The 20,956-nt window shown below is 36.0% G+C and overlaps 1 protein-coding gene across 4 annotated transcripts in view; it reads left to right on the forward strand.

Moving 5' to 3' along the window:
• rttn (rotatin) overlaps positions 1 to 20,956 on the forward strand; it is an 82,268-nt gene that overhangs the window by 55,679 nt on the left and 5,633 nt on the right. For 2 of the 4 annotated variants that reach the window (XM_051098222.1, XM_051098223.1), the window contains exons 35-44: positions 2,970 to 3,066; positions 3,186 to 3,381; positions 3,550 to 3,637; positions 6,333 to 6,483; positions 6,597 to 6,734; positions 7,322 to 7,518; positions 9,516 to 9,621; positions 10,410 to 10,507; positions 11,989 to 12,069; positions 12,724 to 12,850. In XM_051098222.1, coding sequence (XP_050954179.1) covers positions 2,970 to 3,066; positions 3,186 to 3,381; positions 3,550 to 3,637; positions 6,333 to 6,483; positions 6,597 to 6,734; positions 7,322 to 7,518; positions 9,516 to 9,621; positions 10,410 to 10,507; positions 11,989 to 12,069; positions 12,724 to 12,850 — 1,279 coding nt within the window. The remainder of the gene's footprint in view (positions 1 to 2,969; positions 3,067 to 3,185; positions 3,382 to 3,549; positions 3,638 to 6,332; positions 6,484 to 6,596; positions 6,735 to 7,321; positions 7,519 to 9,515; positions 9,622 to 10,409; positions 10,508 to 11,988; positions 12,070 to 12,723; positions 12,851 to 20,956) is intronic. The other 2 variants (XM_051098224.1, XM_051098226.1) reach the window with 1 other exon arrangement.

Below are 20,956 nucleotides of genomic sequence, written 5' to 3' on the forward strand. Positions count from 1 at the left end.
GATGTCATTTTGCTTTTTAAATGCATTTTGATTTAAAAATGTTTAAATGGTTGCACTGGAAAATGAGGATGAACAGCATTTATTGCAGAAGGTAGAGTAAAAGTTCATTCCATATTCTAATTAAGCTACTTTTTTAAATTAATTTAAAAGTAATTGAGATTGATTTGTAAGTATTCTAATACAGCTAATTGTGTTCTCTAGAGACATATACACTTAGAGAACATATTGATGTATTGTGTTCCCTTTAATTTATTCCTTAAATTTGATTTACTTGGTCTTAAAAAGTCTTAAATTTATCTTCATAAAACCTGCAGAAATGCTTTCTAGTCCAGTAAGATTTTTATTTTTGAAAGAAATTAATAATTATTTTGAGCAAAGAGACATTAAATTGATTAAAAGAGACATAAAGATATTTGCAATGTTACAAAAGTTTTTTTCTTTTTTGTTTTTTTGATTAAATGCTGCAAATTTCTGTTCATCAGGAATCAAAAAATCATGGTTTTCACAAAAATGTTAATCAGCACGGATAATAACTGATAATAATAAGAAATGTTTCTATGCAAATCAGCATATTAGAATGATTTCTGAATTATGATGTGACACTGGAGTAATGGCTGCTGTTCAGCTTTGCCAAAAAAGGAGTAAATTAAAAATTCAAACATATTAAAATAGGAGTTATTATAACAGTTATTTTAAAGGATTAGCTCACTTCCAGGAAAAAAATACAGATAATGTTCTCAACTCCTTGTCATCAAATATGTTCATGTCTGTCTTCAGTTGTAAAGAAATTGTGTTTTCTGAGGAAAACATTTCAGGAGTGTTCTCCATATAGTGGATTTCAATGGTGCCCATGAGTTTGAACCAAAATGCAGTCTAAATGCAGCTTCGAAATTGAAGTTCAAAATAAATGAAAAGAAACTTAGCATAGTAGATTTGTTGTTTATTTTTTCTGTTGTACTGCAGTCTTATCGAACAGTGACCCCCAAACCGAGGTACGTACCGAACCGTGACATCTGTGTACCATTACACCCCTATTAGGATATTAAGTAAAGATCATGTTCCATAAAGATATTTAATACATTTCCTACCATAAATATATCAGAACTTAATTTTTAATAATATGCATTGCTAAGCATTAATTTGGACAAATTTAAAGGTGATTTTTCTCAGTTTTTATTTATTTATTTTTTGCACCCTCAGATTCCAGATTTTCAAATAGTTATATCTCAGCCAAATATTGTTCTATCATAACAAATTTCAATTTCAAGAAATTTACCCTTATGACTGGTTTTGTGGTCCATGGTCATATATAATAAAATATAATAGAATGATCATAAATGAGACAAACTAAACTGCTAAAGCAGACAATATTGAGTGATTAATCAGCCTGTGCTGCAAAAATACAGGTATATATTTTATTCCAAACGGTTCGATACTATCATTTTGATCAATTCATTATTTTTCTATGCTGCTGTTCCAAAGTATACCTGTAGGCAGTGCTTCCTAGATTGCTGCGAAACAGGTAAACGTGACAACAGAACAGTGTTGCCAGGTCTGCAGTTTTGGGCTACTGTAACACTGTTGCCGCGGGTACTTTTTCATGTCCGTGGGTTGAAGCGACCTCAATAATGTAATATTTACCAAAGCCAAAATTATGGTATCAAGCCATCCCTATGGCTGATACATGTTAGTCTGTCACTACATTAATATTATAACTAATAATATTAATAAAACCTCAACCAAATTGCCTGTATTTGCCAATGCTGTGAATTTATAAGATAATTAGAAATTCAGTTCCTTGGTAACCCCTTAATAATCAATAACTTTGAATGAAAAATCAAATAGAATCTGCTGTTTTTTGTTTTGTTTTTTTTGTTTGTTTTGAGTGGAAAATGTATTGAATGGTACAATGGTTTTATAACATGGTTATAAGAGAGTTAAGAAAAACACGTACGGAATCATGGAATGCCAGGAAATTTGCCAAATTTTGGATAAATAAATCCAAAGCCGTACAGTTAAATCAGAACGTGATAAAGACTAGTGTCTGTGAATATCAAGCCGCAAAAATACTATTTAAATATGAATCCTGCATGTTCCTGCGTGTTTCTGCGTGAATGAATGAGTGGCACAGATGCATGGTTTCATTTACTACACACAAACTGAAGTGCGCATGATGCTTCCTGTGTTTTCAGCCTCTGTACAGTAGTACATGAACACATAAACATAATCTGTAGAACTGCTCTGAGAGTCACTTTGAGAATTTTACAGTTTCTTTCAAGAAAAACTATCGTCATATCATACGCAAACAGAAACTTCAGGTCTTCACAAAGGTCTTTATAACAACCTGTCAAAATAAAAGTTTGGTTTAACTTGAAGAAACTGTGACAGAAGTATATTGCTTAATGTAATGATAGTACTACTAATAATACATTATTTTGTTATTATTAAGAAAATTTTACAGAAAAAATATTTACCAGAATTTATTTACCAGAAAAATGTAAATATACAACAAAGTATTTCTGGGGGAAAAAAAGGAAATGAATAAAATAATAATAAATTAATAATGCATTTTATATGTACATTTTATATTTTATAAATTCAATTAATTAGACATTCTTTTGATTAATAAAATTGAATAAAACCATTAAAATGGAATTTAGAAAATGAATGGGAAAAAAAAAATAGAGGGAAAAAAAAGAAATTCATAGGGCATTAAAATGTCATTTTTGTTAAACTTTTAATAAATTGCTGTTAAATTGTGTTTCATGACATGTTTTTTTATTATTATTTTTAATTTAACCATTAAAACAGTCTACAAAAATAATGGAATCCGGAAAAATTTAATTGGAAAAAAAACGGATTTCTTAGGTGCCCTACATGCTCATAAATAGCTGCAGGCAACATCACATTAGTCAAATTAGCCTGAATTGTTTTCGTATTATTATCATGTCTGTCTTTCTGTACTTTAGATTCCATCAGGTAGCTCTAGTGGGACTCATTCTCCAGTTCCGACCTCAGGTGTTATTAGAATCCAGGACACTCCAGTCAACAGACTCACTGCTCAAGGTACGACTTGAGGGGAAAGGCAAGGAATTGTCTACTAACTGACAGTTTGGCCTTGAGAAGAATGCTTTTTTTTTCCATCTTAAATGATTTAAGGTTTCTGTTATTTCTTTGTGCTGCAGGTCAGAGTGACACGGACAGCTCAGACTCCACCCTCACTCAAGAGTCCCACCCAAGGGGGAGGAGCGAGCCTGTTGCTATAGTAACCCCTCACCTGTTGCTAGCTGTGTGCGGTTTACTGGACAGCCTGCTGGCTGTGCTTCCTGAGTTTAGTCTGTCTGCAATCACACAGAACCAAATACTTCAGAACATGGCCAGGTGTTGTGCAAAGTTCTGCCATTATTTATATATGTAAAATGTCAAAAATGACAAAAGACATATTTAAAGTTAGATTCTATTTATGTGTTTGTGCTTTATGTATATATTCATCTGTTTAGATTGTGAGCTCACCTGCATGACCTGTTGGTTTTTCACTGTCTGTTTCAGTGTTGTGGATGTGGCGGCCATATCTCAGTGTGTCAATGAGTTAAAGACACCTCTCCTGCCAGCTGCTATGGAAGATGCCAGGAACCAGGTGCATTATGGAGTTCAGCTATCAGTTTCCTCATCCACTTAAATATCAGTCTGTTATAAGGGAATGTGCGCCTACAGAATGCATCAGAATGCTGTCATTTACAAACTTCTGTACATCCTTAATCACATGCATGCTTGCATGCTTAAAGAAGTCCACTTCCAAAAGATTCACATAAAATTTACTCACCCCTTTGTCATCCAAGATGTTCATGTCTTTCTTTCTTCAGTTGTAAAGAAATAGTTTTTTGAAAGGAAAACATTTCAGCATTTTTCTCTATATAATGGACTGATATGGTGCCCTGATTTTGAACTTCCAAAATGCAATTTAAATGCGGCTTCAAACAATCCCAAGTGTGGTTGTAAATGATCCCAGCGAGAAAGGGTCTTGTCTAGCGTAACATAAACATAAAAAAGGATATAAATTGTATTATTTTTATTAAAATAACTGATCATTACACTAGATAAGACCCTTCTTATCTAGCTTATTTAAACTGCATTTTGGAAGTTCAAATTCAGGCCTGGAAAACCTTTGAAAATGGCAATATTCCTGGCAATATTCCCTTGAAAAGTGCTTGAATTATTGAAAGACAGTGTATCTGTGAATTAAGTGTCTCATTTTGTCAGTAGGCACATATTTTTTTCACGCTATTTCCTGCAATTCAAAAGACATCATACCCTTTTCGCTTATTTCAGTTAATATAAAAAAAATCGAGCTAAGCAAGTAGTAGTACTGATAGCGTCGTGTTAAAATGGCTGAAGACACAAAAAGAGAAACAGATGAACCAAATCCATTGAGTCACTTATGCTGGAACCGTTCTGATTAATTAAAACTCTTGACTTCGATGATTCATTTCAAGCAATTCACTAGCAAAAACCATATCAAAGAGGCATTTTCGAATTTCAGCATCACTTGTAACGATTTTGAAAAAGCACGTAGTGATGAGTGAAATGGAGCTTTCTGAAACTCCGAATCAGTTAAACCATTGCGTCACAAAATGATTTACGCTTGAATCTTATCACGTATCGCAAATCATTTGTCTCAGATCTGGATTTCAGATCACGTATCGCTAATCATTTGATTTAGATCGGAAGTTTGTGTATTGTGAATCATTTGATTCAGATCAGGACTTCGGAGCATGTATTACAAATCATTTGATTTAGATCAGAACAGATTTGTGAATCATTTCGCAAATTGAATGATTCAAATCAAATGATTTGCGATACGCAATTTGAAGTTTCAGTCTAAATCAAATGATCCATGCTCCGTGTCCTGACCTGAAATGATTATTCATATCGAGGTTTCGGAGTGTGGATCGCGATTCATTTGATTTAGATCAGAACTTCGGAGCGGGTTCGCTAATCGTTTGCTTTAGATCGGAACTTCGAAGGGCAGATTGCAAATCATTTGATTCAGATCTGGACTTCAGTGTGGGTTCGTCAGTCTTTTGCTTTAGATCAGAATTTCGCATATCACAAATCATTTGATTTAGATTGGAACAGGCTTGTGAATCATTTAGTGAATTAAATGATTCAAATCAAATTATTTGGATATGTGATTTGAAGTTCCGGACTAAATTAAATGATTCACAATCCGCGCTCCGAATCCTGATCTGAAATGATGGCTCACAAATGATTATTCATATCGGGAGTATGGATCACAAATCATTTGATTTAGATCTGGACTTCGGTGTGGGTTCACAAATCATTTGCTTTAGTGGAATTTCAGAGCATGGATCGCAAATCACTTTATTTAGCCCGGAACTTCGGAGCGGGTTCATGGATCGTTTGCTTTAGATTGGAACTTTTTAGCGTAGATTACAAATCATTCAATTTAGATCAGATCTTTGGAGCAGGTTCGTTGAATTTCGTCTGCTTTAGACCGGAACTTTGGAGGGCAGAGCACGAACCATTTGGTTCAGATCAGGACTTTAGAGCGGGCTTGCGTCTCTGTACGAACCCTGTAAATAATTTGTAACATTAAAGGAATAGTTCACCCAAAAATGAAAATTCTGTCATTAAATACTCACCCTCATGTTGACCTTCGTTGATCTCCAGAACACAAATTAATATATTTTTGATGGAATCCAAGAGCTTTCTGACCCTGCATAGACAGCAACGCAAATGACATGTTCATTGTCCGAAAAGGTAGTAAATGCATAGTTCAAATAGTCCATGTGATTCAGTGGTTCAACCATAATGTTATGAAGATCTGAGAATACTTTTTGTGTGCAAAGAAAACAAAAATAACAACTTTATTGAACAGTTTCTTCTTTTGTGTCAGTTTTTTCATAGCTTTATAAAATGACGGTTGAACCACTGATGTCACATAGACTATTTAATTATGTCCTTACTACCTTTCTGGGCCTTGAGGGGATCCCCTTAAAGGGATTTTCAACAATATGAGGGTGAGTAAATGACAATTTTCATTTATGGGTGAACTGACCCTTTCTTAACCTTTCATTTATGTATACACACTCATACTTGAAAAGTACGGTTCTGCTGAAAGTAGAATACAAAGGCATCATGGTTTCTGGTTCAGTTCCACTTTCCCTAAACACAATGCCAGTTGGCCTCCTATTTGTTGTCATTCAGGGTTATGAAACCGGTGCTGTACATGTTTTTCGACAGGTAACTCGGCACTTGTTACTAACGACTCTGTCTTTTTCTCTCCCCTCACCCTTCTGTTTCTCCCTCAGGTGCTGAGTAGCGTGTATTATGTGCAAAGTTTGTGTAAGCTCCTGCAGTCAGCAGCAATACACAGTGAGGATGTGCTGTTCCACCGAGAGATCTTCAAACCCCTGCTGAACAACCTCATTTCCATCCTCACGCTGTCTGTCACTGACTTGGGTAAGACAAAACATCTTCAGCAAATCCACAACCCCCTCCAAAGTCTTCCAGACAAGACCTTCGAATGAAAGTAAAGTGTTTTTTGATGCGCGTTTGCTTGTTTTGGTCCTCAGATGCACAAGCCCAGGGTGCAGTGCTCAACACCTGGGCGGATGTGTTGATGCTCCTGGCTACTTTGCTGCGCAGGAACCAAGCTGTGGTCGGCCCATCTGTCGGCATGGCACTGGGGAAACACTGGCAGCGCTTTTCAGGTGACACACACACACATACACACCAAAGTGTGCTACAAAGGGTGGAGACAAGCAAAATGGAAAGAGAAGGCAGAAAGAAACAGAGGAGTACAAAGAGAAAATGGTGGCAAACATGATGAAAGCGCAAAGGGATGGAGGGGAAAGAAAGATTGAGGATTTTAGATGGAAGGGGATGTGCTAGACAGATGTTGAGACAGCTGAGGAGATGGAGATGGAGACAGATGCGGTGGGAGGCCAGCTCATTATGAGTGGATGGGTGTCCCTGCTGCATATGACAGACTGGGACAGAGACAGGGAGAACAATCAGCCTGCTTTAGATCTGATGGATGTGGTAGAAAATACTAAAACAGGTGGGTGGGCAGTAGACTCGCTGACTTGCCTGCAGGTATCCGGGCTTTGGAAGCTGTTTTTAAAAGCCTGTGAGTTTGGAGAGAATTTTCGTCAGATGTTCCCTTGTGGTGAAGATTGTTTGTTGTGAAGTTTTGCATCTTTTGCATCTTCTCGTCTCAGAGTTGGAGTTCGAGAAAAGCTTGGAAAAGTAAATATTAACATTCTTTATGTTTAGTCTTTGCTCTCTCTCTCGACAGAAACTCTTCGAGTCTGTTTGGACCAATCGGGCGCTGAGTCTTCTCTCTACACGTCAACCCTGCAGTTTTTGTGTGTGCTGTTTACAGAGGAAGCTAAGAGGAGATCAGGAGGCCACACGGAGGATCAGGCCAGCTCCTCGCTAACTGCAGTTCTTTCTTCTGAGCCTGGAGAGGTCACTTGTGAACTATTACTAGAGGTAACAGATTCAGTTTTGTGGACACATATCACACAAATTTGGCAAGTACTGTCTCAAAATGACAAGATCCGAACTCATTAGTTGGCCACTTAACATATCCCATACTTCCTTCTATGTATGGGGTCAGTGACAAAAAAGTATGACTAAAAGTCTGATCAGGGTTCCCACGTGTCCTTGAAATCCTTGAAAGTTGTGAATCTGAAAAAAATTGAAGGTTTTTGAATAGATACGGTCCTTGAAAAATCTTGATGTTTTCTGGAAAATATTCCATATCAATCCCTCCGGTCTGCTCATGTGTTATTTCGCCAACACTTAGTGGACTATGCATACTAGCTTGATTGATTTGTGTTAGTTAGGGTGACCATACATCCTCTTTTCCCCGGTCGTGTCCTTTTTTTGGACCTAAAAAATGCAGCCTGGATTTCTGAATGACCCAAAATGTCCGGGATTGTACCATTCATTGTGTGCGTTTTTGTATTAATGCCCTATGCGGGACTGTTTTTTAATCCCGCTCCCACTGAATTTCAGGCCATTACCGCCTGCTCACACAATCATTCTAATATTGAATATAATTTTCGTGCATTAGGGAGCCGCTAGTCGTATGCAGAGTATTTAAATCTCTTTTGAATGAGCGGCTACTTTCACTTTCAATTTCCCAATCACACACACTCTAGAAAGGGAGCACATCTTACAAGATCAGATATGAGCACAGTTATTAAATTGATATGAAGAAACAGTGGATTCAGAAAGTGCATTAGTAAAATAATGCTTTTTTCACATATTTTTAGTTAACTTTTAACTATTTTCTCGATCATTAGTCATCAGAGCTCAGTAAAAATTGGTCACAGACAATAGAGATTTACTTTAAATGTCACCAAGTTCATTGCTCACTAAAAACTCCCACAGATCATGCCAGTTTAAGTCTTATTTTGACATAAAGTGGTTATATCTAAGTATGTGAGTTGTTTGTGCGAATGTGCACAACCACAAGAGGTGGGATTACCGCATGAACCAATTACAGCCGAACAAAGCCAGCCATATCCAGTCATATTGTGATGGAGGCATTGCCTCCTCTCATGTGAATTTTCCCTTTTCATTCTCAATTACTCCCACCATACTCATCTTACGCTTTAGGAGGTCTGTTAAAAGTCAACGGTAATATCTTCATGGAACATGATCTTTACTTAATGATTTATTTATTTATTTTTTTTTTTGATAATTTTGACCCATACAATGTATTGTTGGCTATTCATAGCTTTCAGTCACGTGACCGGCTCGAAGACCTGGAGGGCAAAACATAAATAGAACTGCAGCACAAGCCTGTCAATGTTCAATCTGCTTCCAAGATGAAAATATTTAGATAATCTCTCAAAAGAATAAAACAGTGATATGTGAACAAAATGCAAGTTTTGGCCATTTGCAATCCATATTAAGCAATCGCCACAGTATTTCAATCACTAAACAGCGCGACAAACACACTGATAAACACATAAAGTTCCTTAATGGATTTAAAACCATGATATTTAAAGATCAAATTCAATACATGCCTGATTGATGATGTATACTTTATATAGGTAAGCAGATGAGGCCGGAATATGAAAGCAGTGCACTAAATGGTTCAGTGTTTTCTTTGGAATGGTTTTCTTTGGGAAACCCTTTATTGTGAAAGTTTGCACATTGCGTTTATATTTTGGGTTCATCTGCTTGCCTGTACAAAGTATGCATCATTAATAAGATGTGTACTGAATGTATACAATGTCATTGTACTACTTTACTACTTAATGCAAATCACATAAAAATAACTGGCGGTCAGTGGAGCAAAGCCTTGTTTTGCCCTCCATGTGAGGGTGTGATGACACATGAAAACTATCAATTGCTACAAATATACCTGTGCTGCTTACGCTGGGTTTTGTAGTCCAGGGTCACAGATCATTACAGCATTATTCTGATTATTGAATTAAGATCCAAAGATTTTGTGTTTCCTGTTCAATTTACAGCAATATGAGAAGATCCCGTTCCAGGACCCCCTGAAAAAGATGACGGCCAAAGCGCTCATGTCTCTATTAGCCTGTAGCTCCAGCGCTCAGAGTTATGCATGTAAAGGTAAAGATCAGTTCACTGATCTCTAGCACAAACACAAAATGAGGAACTAACTTATGACGCACAGTGTAGACATACGCTAGCATTCACAACGCATGGCTCCCTCCTCATTCAATCCAAACTTTTTAGAATTTATAGAAATCGAAAACTATTGGTTTTGATGTCACATCTATGAGCACATTTGCATATGATCATCTACAGCTACATATTAATGCATATTGAATATTCAGCATACTATCCACCTTTCTCTTCAACGCGGAAGTAAGCCTATGGGCCTATGGGCATTAGCCACTATAGGGAAATAACGAGAAGAATAACAACGTGCAGTAAATGGGTAAACTGTTTGCACTATAAACCAGTTTGTTTAATTAAGATAATACATTAAAATAAGCTAAGACACACTTATTTCCAATATCAAGCAGCAAAACTAGCTGTTTTGTACAGCTAAAAATAGCTGGACGCAGATGAGACCGAAAGCCAAACCTATAAAATTGAAAAAGGTGGATATATACAGTAGCATAAACACCCTGTTTTGTTCTGTTGAAAACCAAAAACTTACAAAATCTTATATAAACAAAAAACTTGACTAACATTTGAGTAAACTTCAGGAAGTATGGAATTGTGTCCATTTTAAAAAGTAGCAGTAAAAAGGTGTTATTCCCTCAACTAGGAGGAACTCTCACATACAGATTAATTTTAGTCCCAGGTGATGGTATATTTGTGTCTAATGCCTGATGTTACGTCTGATGGATGAGTACATAGACAGATACATGTCTCTTCTCCCTCTTCAGCTGGTGTGATTGACAGCTGTGTGGAACGCATGAAGCACATTTACGCAGAGCTTCACCTGGAGTCTGTGAAACCGGGCAAGAGTGCTCACAGGAGGAAGGTACGGAGGGTTCCGGCAACATGACAGACAGCCTCAACATCAGAAACACTAAAAAACCTGTTGAGAGGGAGGAGGGAGGTAGAGGCAGGTGAAGGGAGAGAGACACATTGCAGTCACAAATGTGACAAAAAATTACCAAATGGAACGATCCTATGGATCAGTTGATTTAACCAGTTCAACATTGATTAATAATGCAACAATCATTATTACTTATATAATGCAGATTACTAGTGAAATTGTCATGAATACTTGATTCATGTATTTAACAGTAATAAATATGTCCAAGACATATTTATAGTCTTTTCTAATATACACTACCAGTCAAAAGTTTTTGAACAGTAGGATATTTAATGTTTTTTGAATGTTGAAGTCTCTTCTGCTCACCAAGCCTGCATTTATTTAATCCAAAGTGCAGCAAAATAGTACAATTTTGAAATATTTTTACCATTTAAAATAACAATTTTCTATGTGGATATATTTTAAAAATGTAATTTATTCCTGTGATCAAAGCAAATTTTTCAGCAAAATCACTCCAGTCTTTACTGTCACATGATCCTTCAGAAATCATTCTAAATATTTCTGATTCTTTTCAAGAAACATTTTTATTAGCATTATTATCAATATTATTATCAGGATTCTCTATTCTTTTTGAGCAGCAAATTAGAATATTAGAATTCTGAAGGATCATGTGACTGGAGTAATGATGCTATTAAATTCAGCATTGACAGGAATAAACAAAAAATTAACAAATATTCAAATAGAAAACAGTTATTTTAAATAGTAAAAATAATTTTACAGAATATTTTTGCTGTACTTTGGATCAATTAAATGCAGGCTTGGTGATCAGGAAGAATATATATTGTTTAAATTTATTTATTTACATATAATGTGAATTTTTGTTTTTTTTGTTTTTTTCTTCTTCTTCCCCCCTCCTGGGCTCATACCAAGGGTAACATGAGGACATGTGAAATGTCTGAGTCATAAAATTTCCTGTTTTATGGTTTTCATAAATTCTTCACATGATGACAAAAAGGCTTCCTACATGCTGGTTAAATCATACCAACATTGATTCAAATAATTACTAATATTTAAAAACTAAAGTACTTCACTATGCTTTATTCTTACATTTATATATTATATTATATTATTTTTTACTTGTGTGTTTTTTACAATCATAGGATTTTTTTAAAACATATTTTACTGTATAGATAATTTTTTTAAATATGTAAACTAATCACAGTGATTGTAGAATTCACTAGTCCCTATGTCAGTAAATCATGTTGTGCTACGTGCATTTGTTATACAACATGTAATTTTGGTTAAGATCTATTAATAAATCTTATTATGAAGTGTTACAATTATAATCAATACAAACAGGGAAATGTGACGCAAATGTATGCATATATAAATAAGATGGTATCAAAATTACCACTATCAGCATGCTATCTTGTTCTAACTGCTCTGTCTTTGTTCGATGTCAGCAGGTGGAGAACAGCATGAGAGAACTTAAGATGATTCTAGAGATCCTGCGAAATTGCCTCCATCAACATAATGAATGCAAAGTACGTAATTTCAAATAATCTTCCCCGTGCTGATTAGTTGAGTAGTTACGTTCATTGTACATTATCCGCAAACGCTCTCACAAGGGGGTCTTGTGGGTGTGAAACACTGCGGGTTTAAAATGTTGCTGGCGTCATGCAAATTTTCTTGTAAGGACTGAGGTGGTGTCTTTACAAGAAAATCTACACGACACCCAGCAAGATTGTATGCATGTAATCAGTCATGTGATCATTTCTCTGAAGCACAAAGGGAGTTAATCAACCTGAGATTGTTGGATGAATGTTTGACCAATTATACAGTCTAATTTACAGCCTTTTGATTAACGTTAAAAAACATTATTTTGAAGAATGAACATTTTGTCACCATTTATTTTCCTTTTCTATAGCCCTACATTGAGTTTCTTAGGTATCCTGATAAGCTGATTATTATTTTCATGTTATGGCTAATATTAAAATTATATGTTTAAATGCTAGAAGTGTTTATATACAATGTATTTATGTAACAAATAATGATTTTTTTTTTTTTTTTTTTCATATGACATGCAAGTAAATTGAAAATAAATAAATAAATCAGTCCCTGATAAATTATCATATTAAGCTAGTATAATGATGTGAATATTGAGTGTTGACTGATACCGCCAGTTTTTGTCTCAACAGGCTGTGGCGACAGAACTGCGTCTGGCAGTGGTGCTGATGGCTCTGTGGCCCTGGTTCCTGCTTGACGATCTCGCAATGACAGCAGTCCTGGAACTGCTCTGTGTCTACACGGCTAACTGCACAGTAGGTCAGTCTTCTGAGAGGTGGAGGAATGAGAACAAGTAAAGGGGAATGACAGAGGGAAATAGGATTAGAAAGTGAGAGACAGGGTGCTGAGATAATGTAGGAGCTTTGTGCTTACTGTAACCCTCTCATGAGTCATGTGGCGGTACAGTAAGTGCCATTGTGTGCTAAACGCAAGGATGGCATGAGCCCGACAGCTACAGAAGTGATTGTGTCATTCTCGAAGTATGCTGCCAGATTACTGGAAACTAGGATGGTGCATTTGTGTAAGAGGATAGTTCACCCAATAATGACAATTGTGTCATTAATTACTCACCCTTTTGTCATCCCAAACCTGTAAGACCTTTGTTTATCTTCAGAATGCAAATTAAGATATTTTTGATGAAATCCGAGAGCTTTCTGACCCTGCATAGACAGCGACGCAACCGACACGTTTAAGACCTAGAAAGGTAGTAAGGAAAATAGTTAAAATAGTCCAATAAAAGTGATCCACAAGAGATCTATAATTATTAGGTTTGTACAGATATTGTAAAATGAAATTCCAGAACTTTCAAGGACTTTTCAAGCACTACTATATTTTATATCTTCAAGGACTTCAATCAGAGATCTCACTTATCAAACAAGGTCTAATGGAGTCAAATAAGGTCAAATTTCTAATTCTAAAAAAAAAAATTGATAAAGATATACTAATAAAAACGGCAAAAATAAAGTGAAGCAAATGCCAGTATTACTACTGTAAGTATTACAAAGTATACTACACTTTTACTATAGTAAAACCACAGTTAATTTTCTTAAGGGATTTGTATTTGTGTATACTTTATTTTTTCTTTTTGTTTTTATAACTGTGCTGCCTTAACGGTTTAATGTTTTCTAGCGTTTAAGAACAAAAAATACAAATCAGAAAAAAAAATCCTGAACTGAAACATAATTCACGAACATGCACTGAAGTCCCGATCTGAATCAAATGATTTGCGAACCCGCTCCAAAGTTCTGATTTAAAGAAAACGATTCACAAACCTGCCCCGAAGTCCAGATCTGAATCAAATGATTTGCAATCCGCCCTTTGAAGTTCCGATCTAAAGCAAATGATTCACGAACCCGCTCCGAAATTTCGATTTACATCAAATGATTTGTGAACCTGCTCTGAAGTTCCGATCTAAATCAAATGATTCGTGATCCACACTACAAAGTTCTGATCTAAAGCGAACGATTCACGAACCTGCAATTAGTCCAGATCTGAATCAAATGATTCGCAATCCGCCCTTCGAAGTTCTGATCTAAAGCAAACGATTCACAAACCCGCTCTGAAATTTCAATCTACGTCAAATGATTTGTGATCCACTCTCCAAAGTTTCTATCTAAATCAAATGATTCGTGATGCACACTCCAAAGTTCGGATCTAAATCAAACGATTTGCGAACCCGCTCTGAAGTTCCGATCAAAATCAAATGATGTGCGAACAAAGTTGAGTCAGAAGTTGTGATCATCTTTCCTTCTTAGCTTCTCGAATGAGAAAACATGTAGGCAGGATTTGATTTTGTCTACTGGGAAATTATTGGACCGTTGTCATTTGCCGTGACCTCATGTGAGTGACAGGTTGCTGGAGGGGAGAAATTTTTGTCCTGCCCTCACACCATTGCACATGAAATTTTAAAAACAACTGTGCACAGATTAATCATTTATAATAAGACTGCAATATTTAAGAAAAAAATAGTCAGTGTTGTTAAATTGATGGATATTATCTAATAGGTTTTAATCTATTTTGAAATCAAAATATAACAGAAAAAATATATAATCTAAATGTTATCTCGAAAAGCTGCTTTATGTGTGTGCGTGAGCTAGACGGTTACACATGAAAGTGTTTGCACGTGTTTCTGTGTGTGTGTGTGTGTGTGTGTGTTTGTGTGAGAGAGAGACTGACTGTTGTACATGAAAGTGTTTGTAAGTGTATTTACTTGAACACAATGATTGCTCTGTGTCACATATCTGAGCTCATGGAAAGCTATGCTTTGGGACAGGATGTGGTTTCACACCTGTGAAAAGCCAGCATTGCATGGGCGTATGTCAGTCTGTATGTATACGTCTGTCTGTGTGAGTGTGGGTGTGCCTTTGTTTTTGCGCCTGTTATTGTGTGTGTGCATTTGAGGTGTCACTATGGTTTAACCAGGGTTCTCACGTGTCCTTAAAAAGTCTTAAAGTGGTCATCGGATGCCCATTTTCCACAAGTTGATATGATTCTTTAGGGTCTTAATGAAAAGTCTGTAATATACTTTGATTAAAAATTCTCAGTGGTTGTGTAAAACAACACCCTTTTTACTTTGCCAAAATCAGCTCTGCAAAATCATCCCATTCTGGTTGAGGATGCTTTAAATGCAAATGAGCTCTCTTTGCTCCGCCCCTCTCTTCTCTCTGTGGAGTGACGAGCCTGTTTACTTTAACTGCATTTAGCCGCTAAACTTGCTAACTAGCACATTATTAGGAAAGGCGATCGCAAAGATTCATAAAAAAAAACCTTATACTCACTTCTGCTGTAAGTGAAGCTGGATCACGAATGATTCGCGTGAACATAGACGGATATATGTAGATCGGGAGGCGCATTCCCTTCACAAACAAACATAATCCACTGCATCTTCAGCGGCTCAGATGTCGGGAGTAAATGACGACCACTACATTCATTATTACATCCAGCAACACAACACCTCAATCGCTCAATTCTTGTCTAACTTACCTCCCTGCTCCGGGATCAAAACATGGAGGTTGGACTGTTACAACTGATCTTAGGTAAGACGCTAATGTCAATCAACTATTGTAGAAGCGGTCTCTGTCGGTGTGACGCAACAATGACAGGCATATGAGAATGGCTTGATTTGAAAAAGGGAATATGATTTTTACAGATGAATTAAAAACCACTGCATGGATTTTTATCATTATAGGGTAGATTTGTACATACACTGCCAACACACATTAATGTTCAAACAGCATGTAAAAGTGAACTTTGCATCCTATGACCCCTTTAAATTTAGTTGTATCAAATTTAAGGTCATTAAATTGTACAAGAAAGTCTTAATTATGATTAAGAGGTCTTAAATTTGAAGCACGGGAAGACCAGAATTGCGATACAGCTTAGTCTGACGATTAAACTTAAAAAGGGTATGATTTCGTTAAATAAACATGAGCACTGCATGTTCAAAGTCCAGTGCTGAGCTGCTTTGTGTACTGAATGCGCCATCTGCTTCAATTCTGTATATTATTATTTTTAAGGAAATACTGTATGTAATTGTTTAAATGTATACACTTAATTATTTTCCTAACCAACTCCTAACCCTAAACTTACCCCTGGGTAACCTTCTTAAAATATTTAACCTAATTTATTTCAGTATATTTTAGACTTCAGTTAATTAGCCGCAGCGCTTCATGTCTGATGTGTGACCCACTTAACAAAGTGCAGTAAACAGTAAAACAGTTGCTGTACAAATTAGTGTGTTTATTAGTACTTTACTAAATGTAAACTAATTTGAATACAAATACTTGTTTACAACATCCAGCAGCATAATGAACTGTTTTGGGACAACTAAATAGGCTAAATGGAGATGGCCGACACCCCCTCGAACACTCAAGTTTATGCCAGCTTTTACATTAAAAATAAGACGGAAAGATAAAAAATGAATAGTTTCCATGGATCTAGTCTTTGCGTGTGGTTTTTTTTTTTTTCTGTTGGAATGGAATTGCTAGATGGCACTGTCCCAAAAAATAGGGTCCTAGAACTGCAGCCTCCTGTATTGCAGGAACATGTTTTTGCTCAGACCAAAGCGAAAAGCGACCCATGTTTTTACCCTGCAAACATGCAGCTGTAAATGTGAACTGGTGGATCATTAAGAAGATCATTCATCATAAAAGTCATGAAAAACATGTATTTGTATGTTTTTTTTAATTAATATAATTTATTGATAATAATTGTTTAAATTAATAGAAGTAATATTTTTGACTCATCTATTTTCTTAAAAATTGGTACTTTTAAAGAAATGTGAAGTGTATCATTTTATAAAACTCTGTTTTGTCTGAACTGTTTTTACAGTTTAGTATTTAACCATAGACATTGCCCTGCTCTTATGGTATTAATTTTATTTGTGTAGGTCTTAAAAAGTCTTACATTTGAGCTTAAAAATCCTGCAGCAACCCTGTTTAACAGTACTACGCTACAATAGCATACTGTCATGTGTGGTGTTTCTCAAGGTCTGTGTTAACAGCAGGTGATGTTGAAAGTTCATGAGGCTGGTTCTTCAATTATGGAATCAGCCCTCCAGCACATTTTCCTCAGCGTCCTCTTATGTCCTGTGTCACTTTTATTATATAATTCATTAACCTGCAACACACAACCCTCATTTTTTCATCTGACCGATTAATATTGGATTTCTTCAGCAAGCAAAACCTATGCTGAGGGCTTTCAGTAATCCAGAATCATGTTAAATGATTCACCTGCAGCCTTGCTGTTCTTCAAAATGCATCTGTCTGCTTACCCAGAAGTAAGACATTTAGTGGTTTTGACGCACGACTAAATGCAGCATTGTTAGACCAAGAGGAAATGGTTTTTTTTTTTTTTTTTTTTTTTTTTTAATAGAGTTAAAACAGTGGAACGATTCGGTTTCCATTCAGTTTCCACGCTCATTGTTACACAGCCGTGCAGTGGTATTTTAAGACGAGATGAATAGATTACCAAAAAGAGAAAGGCTTGTGTGGTTTTATATCGCTGGCATGTTTCCTGTAGCACTGTTTCACAGCACCAGAAGGAAAAAAAGAAGAAAGAACCATTCATAAGTTTGAAATCAGTCAGACTTTAAAAGAAGTTTCCAAGGCGGCATTTGTTTGAAAAAACAGTAAAACTATAATATTGTGAAATATTGTTACGATTTAAATAACTTCTAGTTTGCTATATGTTCTAATGTAATTTATTCTAGTGATGCAACGCTGAATTTTCAACAGCATTACTCCAGTCTTCATTGTCACCTGATTCTTCAGAAATCATTCTAATATTCTGATTTGCTGCTTGTAAAGGTTTATCAAATATATTGAAATATATTTTAAACATATTTCTCTCGCCTCCCCCTGAGCCCACTGAGGTTTAACAGACCCCGTAAAGCGTGCGGTGGATTTGGTGGGGGGTTATTGAGAATGAATGGAGGAACTGTCTTGAGTTATTTTGGAATAAATGTAAAATGCTTAGAAACACTAACTTGATGACATTCATACTTAGAATACATAACTTAGAATAGATTACATTGTTAATGTAAAAATATATAATTAGGGGCCAAGCACCGGAGGTGCGGTGGCACCTATTGTATCCGTTGGCGTTATTATTATTCTGCTTCTTCTTCTTCTTCCTCTTCCGCCGCAAGTCTATGGCAGCCCATAGAACCGCTTGCGGGAAAGTTGTATAATTTTGCACACTGATAGAGGACAGTCCCAACATTAACCATAGCAAGTTTGGAGTCTCTAACTCAAACTCTCTAGCGCCACCACTTGTCCAAACTTTCAAAAGATTTATGCTAATAACGTTTGAACCGTAAGCCACACAACAAAAATTCTTTTTTCCTCTGATTCCTTGGCTTATGCCGAGTTGAATGGACACCAAAATTCAAAAATCGTAAGGTTTAGTTTTTTCGCTATTCTCAATTGTTCGTAAAACCTACTTTTTCGAACTCGTCCTAGGCCGTTGCACCGATTGTCACAAAAATTGATCCAGATCATCTTCAGACCATGCTGGCAAAAAGTTATGGAATTCAAGTCGATTCGTCCAGCCGTTCACGAATAACACGCGAAAGAATTCTACGAAAAGCTAGCAAAAATCAATGTGAGGCTATATCTCCGTAATAGTTTGTCATATTGACACCAAACTTGGTGTGTGTTATAACAAGCATGACCTGAGCCTACCTGCAGTGTTTCGGTGCAGTGCCCCCCTAGTGGTCAGGAGATACGAAAAATGGCTATTTTTCTTTATAACGTCTGAATGATTTGTCCAAAAATCACAAAACTGGTCTCTTTAGATTCGGTGTGTCATACCGAGTCGAACCATATCCAATTTTCCCATGTCAGCCAATTTGGGTGTCGGCCATTTTGAATTTAGCTTTAAAATGCTGTATCTTGAGAACGGATTAGCGTATCATTTCGACATTAATTACAAAAATGTTCAGCACCATGCCCTGAATGTACATAAAAATTTTGGGGCCAGCGCCCCAAAGTTATAACGAAATTTCAAAAAATGCTAATAACTTTTGCGTACATTAGCCTATTGAAATGAAACTGATTTTGATAGATTCCTTCGGTCATGCTGAGAACACCGATACCAATTTAGCCAATTTTGGCTGAACTTCCTGTCTGCCATTTTGATTCATGTTGAAAACCTACTTTTTCGAACTCCTCCTAGACCGTTAGTCCAATTTTCACCAAATTTGACTCAGATCATCTTCAGACCATGCTGACAAAAAGTTATGGATTTTGTGTCGATACACGAAACCGTTTTCGTTTAGCGCATCAACGAATTTACTGGAAAGATGCCAAATTGCATCCGAGTCTGTATCTCTGCAAAGCTTTGACATATTGACACCAAATTTTATATGTGCTATTGTCACCACACTCTGACCAAGCCACATCAATTTGGTAACAGTGCCACCTATGGGTCAGAAGTAATACGCCATTCACTAAACAGTAATAATGAAATTTACAAAAATGCTAATAACTTCTGTTTACATTAGCCTATTGGAATGAAACTGATGCCAATAGATTCCTTGGGTCAAGTCGAGAACATTGATACCCATTATGCCGAAATTGGCCAAACTTCCTGTCCGCCATTTTGATTAATGTACAAAACCTACTTTTTCAAACTCCTCCCAGACTGTTAGTCCGATCTTCACCAAATTTGACTCAGATCATCTTCAGACAGTGCTGGCAAAAAGTTATGAATTTCGTGTCGATATACGAAACCGTTTTCGTTTAGCGCATCAACAAATTTGCTGGAAAGATGCCAAACTACATCTGAGGCTGTATCTCTGCAAAGCTTTGACATAATGACGGCAAACTTTGTGTGTGTCATTGTCATTTCACACAGAACACGTCACATCAATTTGAAAACAGCACCACCTGTTGGTCAAAAGTAATAAGCCATTAAATTTTATTACGATTGGTTGTATTTATGATTTTTCAGCCATTTCAACTGATATTATCCTAAAATGGCTTAAGTTACTCACTGTTGTAGTCGGTCTGCTGCTCCTTGCCGTGCTTAACTCCTCATTCTGCCTCTTTTGTGCTTGGCCCCGCAATTGCTGCTTGCAGCTATATTTGATTTGTGTTTTTCTTGATAGTGTAAGAAATGTTTATTTAACCAATAAAATCTGACTGGGACATGAATTTAAATTTGATGTAAAAAAAATAACATTTTGAGTAGAATTGGTCTTGGAAACATCTCTAAAGAAATGTTGTATTCCAAAAAAAGTTGTATATATGCAAATTGTATAATATACAAGGTACACATGTCTAGTAATTGTGCAGTTAATTCTCATATTGTATTTTCAGAACGTTTTGGAATATTCCGCCTCTCCCCAAATTTGTCACTATCGAAACACAGTAATATATAATTTAATAAGAAAGGTTATATTGACCTATTAAGATTTTGTTTACATCTACATTGTAATTTCTGTTTTGTTTTGTTTTGTTTTTTGCTATTTTATTAATATTTTTTCAGAGGTAAATCCATAATTAAAATTTGAACAATTCAAATGTAATTTAGGAGATTTGTTGTATTTGGAATCCATTTTTTGTAGAAGGCAAAAGGTTAAGGATTCATTGAATATACATTGAACCAAAAACTATTATAACATCTTCACTGATAATTCACTATACTTTATTTTTGACAAAACATCCAATGTTTCGGTCATGACAGCACATTTTACGTAGTGACAGTAATGCTTTGGTAATGACTGCATCACATTACACAGTTTTAACTCGCATACTAAAACGCTATTGAAACATACTAAAATACAAATAAATTGCACTAAATGTTTATTTCCCCCAAATATGAGGATTATGTGTTCCCTTTTGTCACTACCGAAACAATGAG

Source organism: Labeo rohita, chromosome 24 (assembly GCF_022985175.1).
Source record: "Labeo rohita strain BAU-BD-2019 chromosome 24, IGBB_LRoh.1.0, whole genome shotgun sequence".
NCBI classification, from domain to species: domain Eukaryota; kingdom Metazoa; phylum Chordata; class Actinopteri; order Cypriniformes; family Cyprinidae; genus Labeo; species Labeo rohita.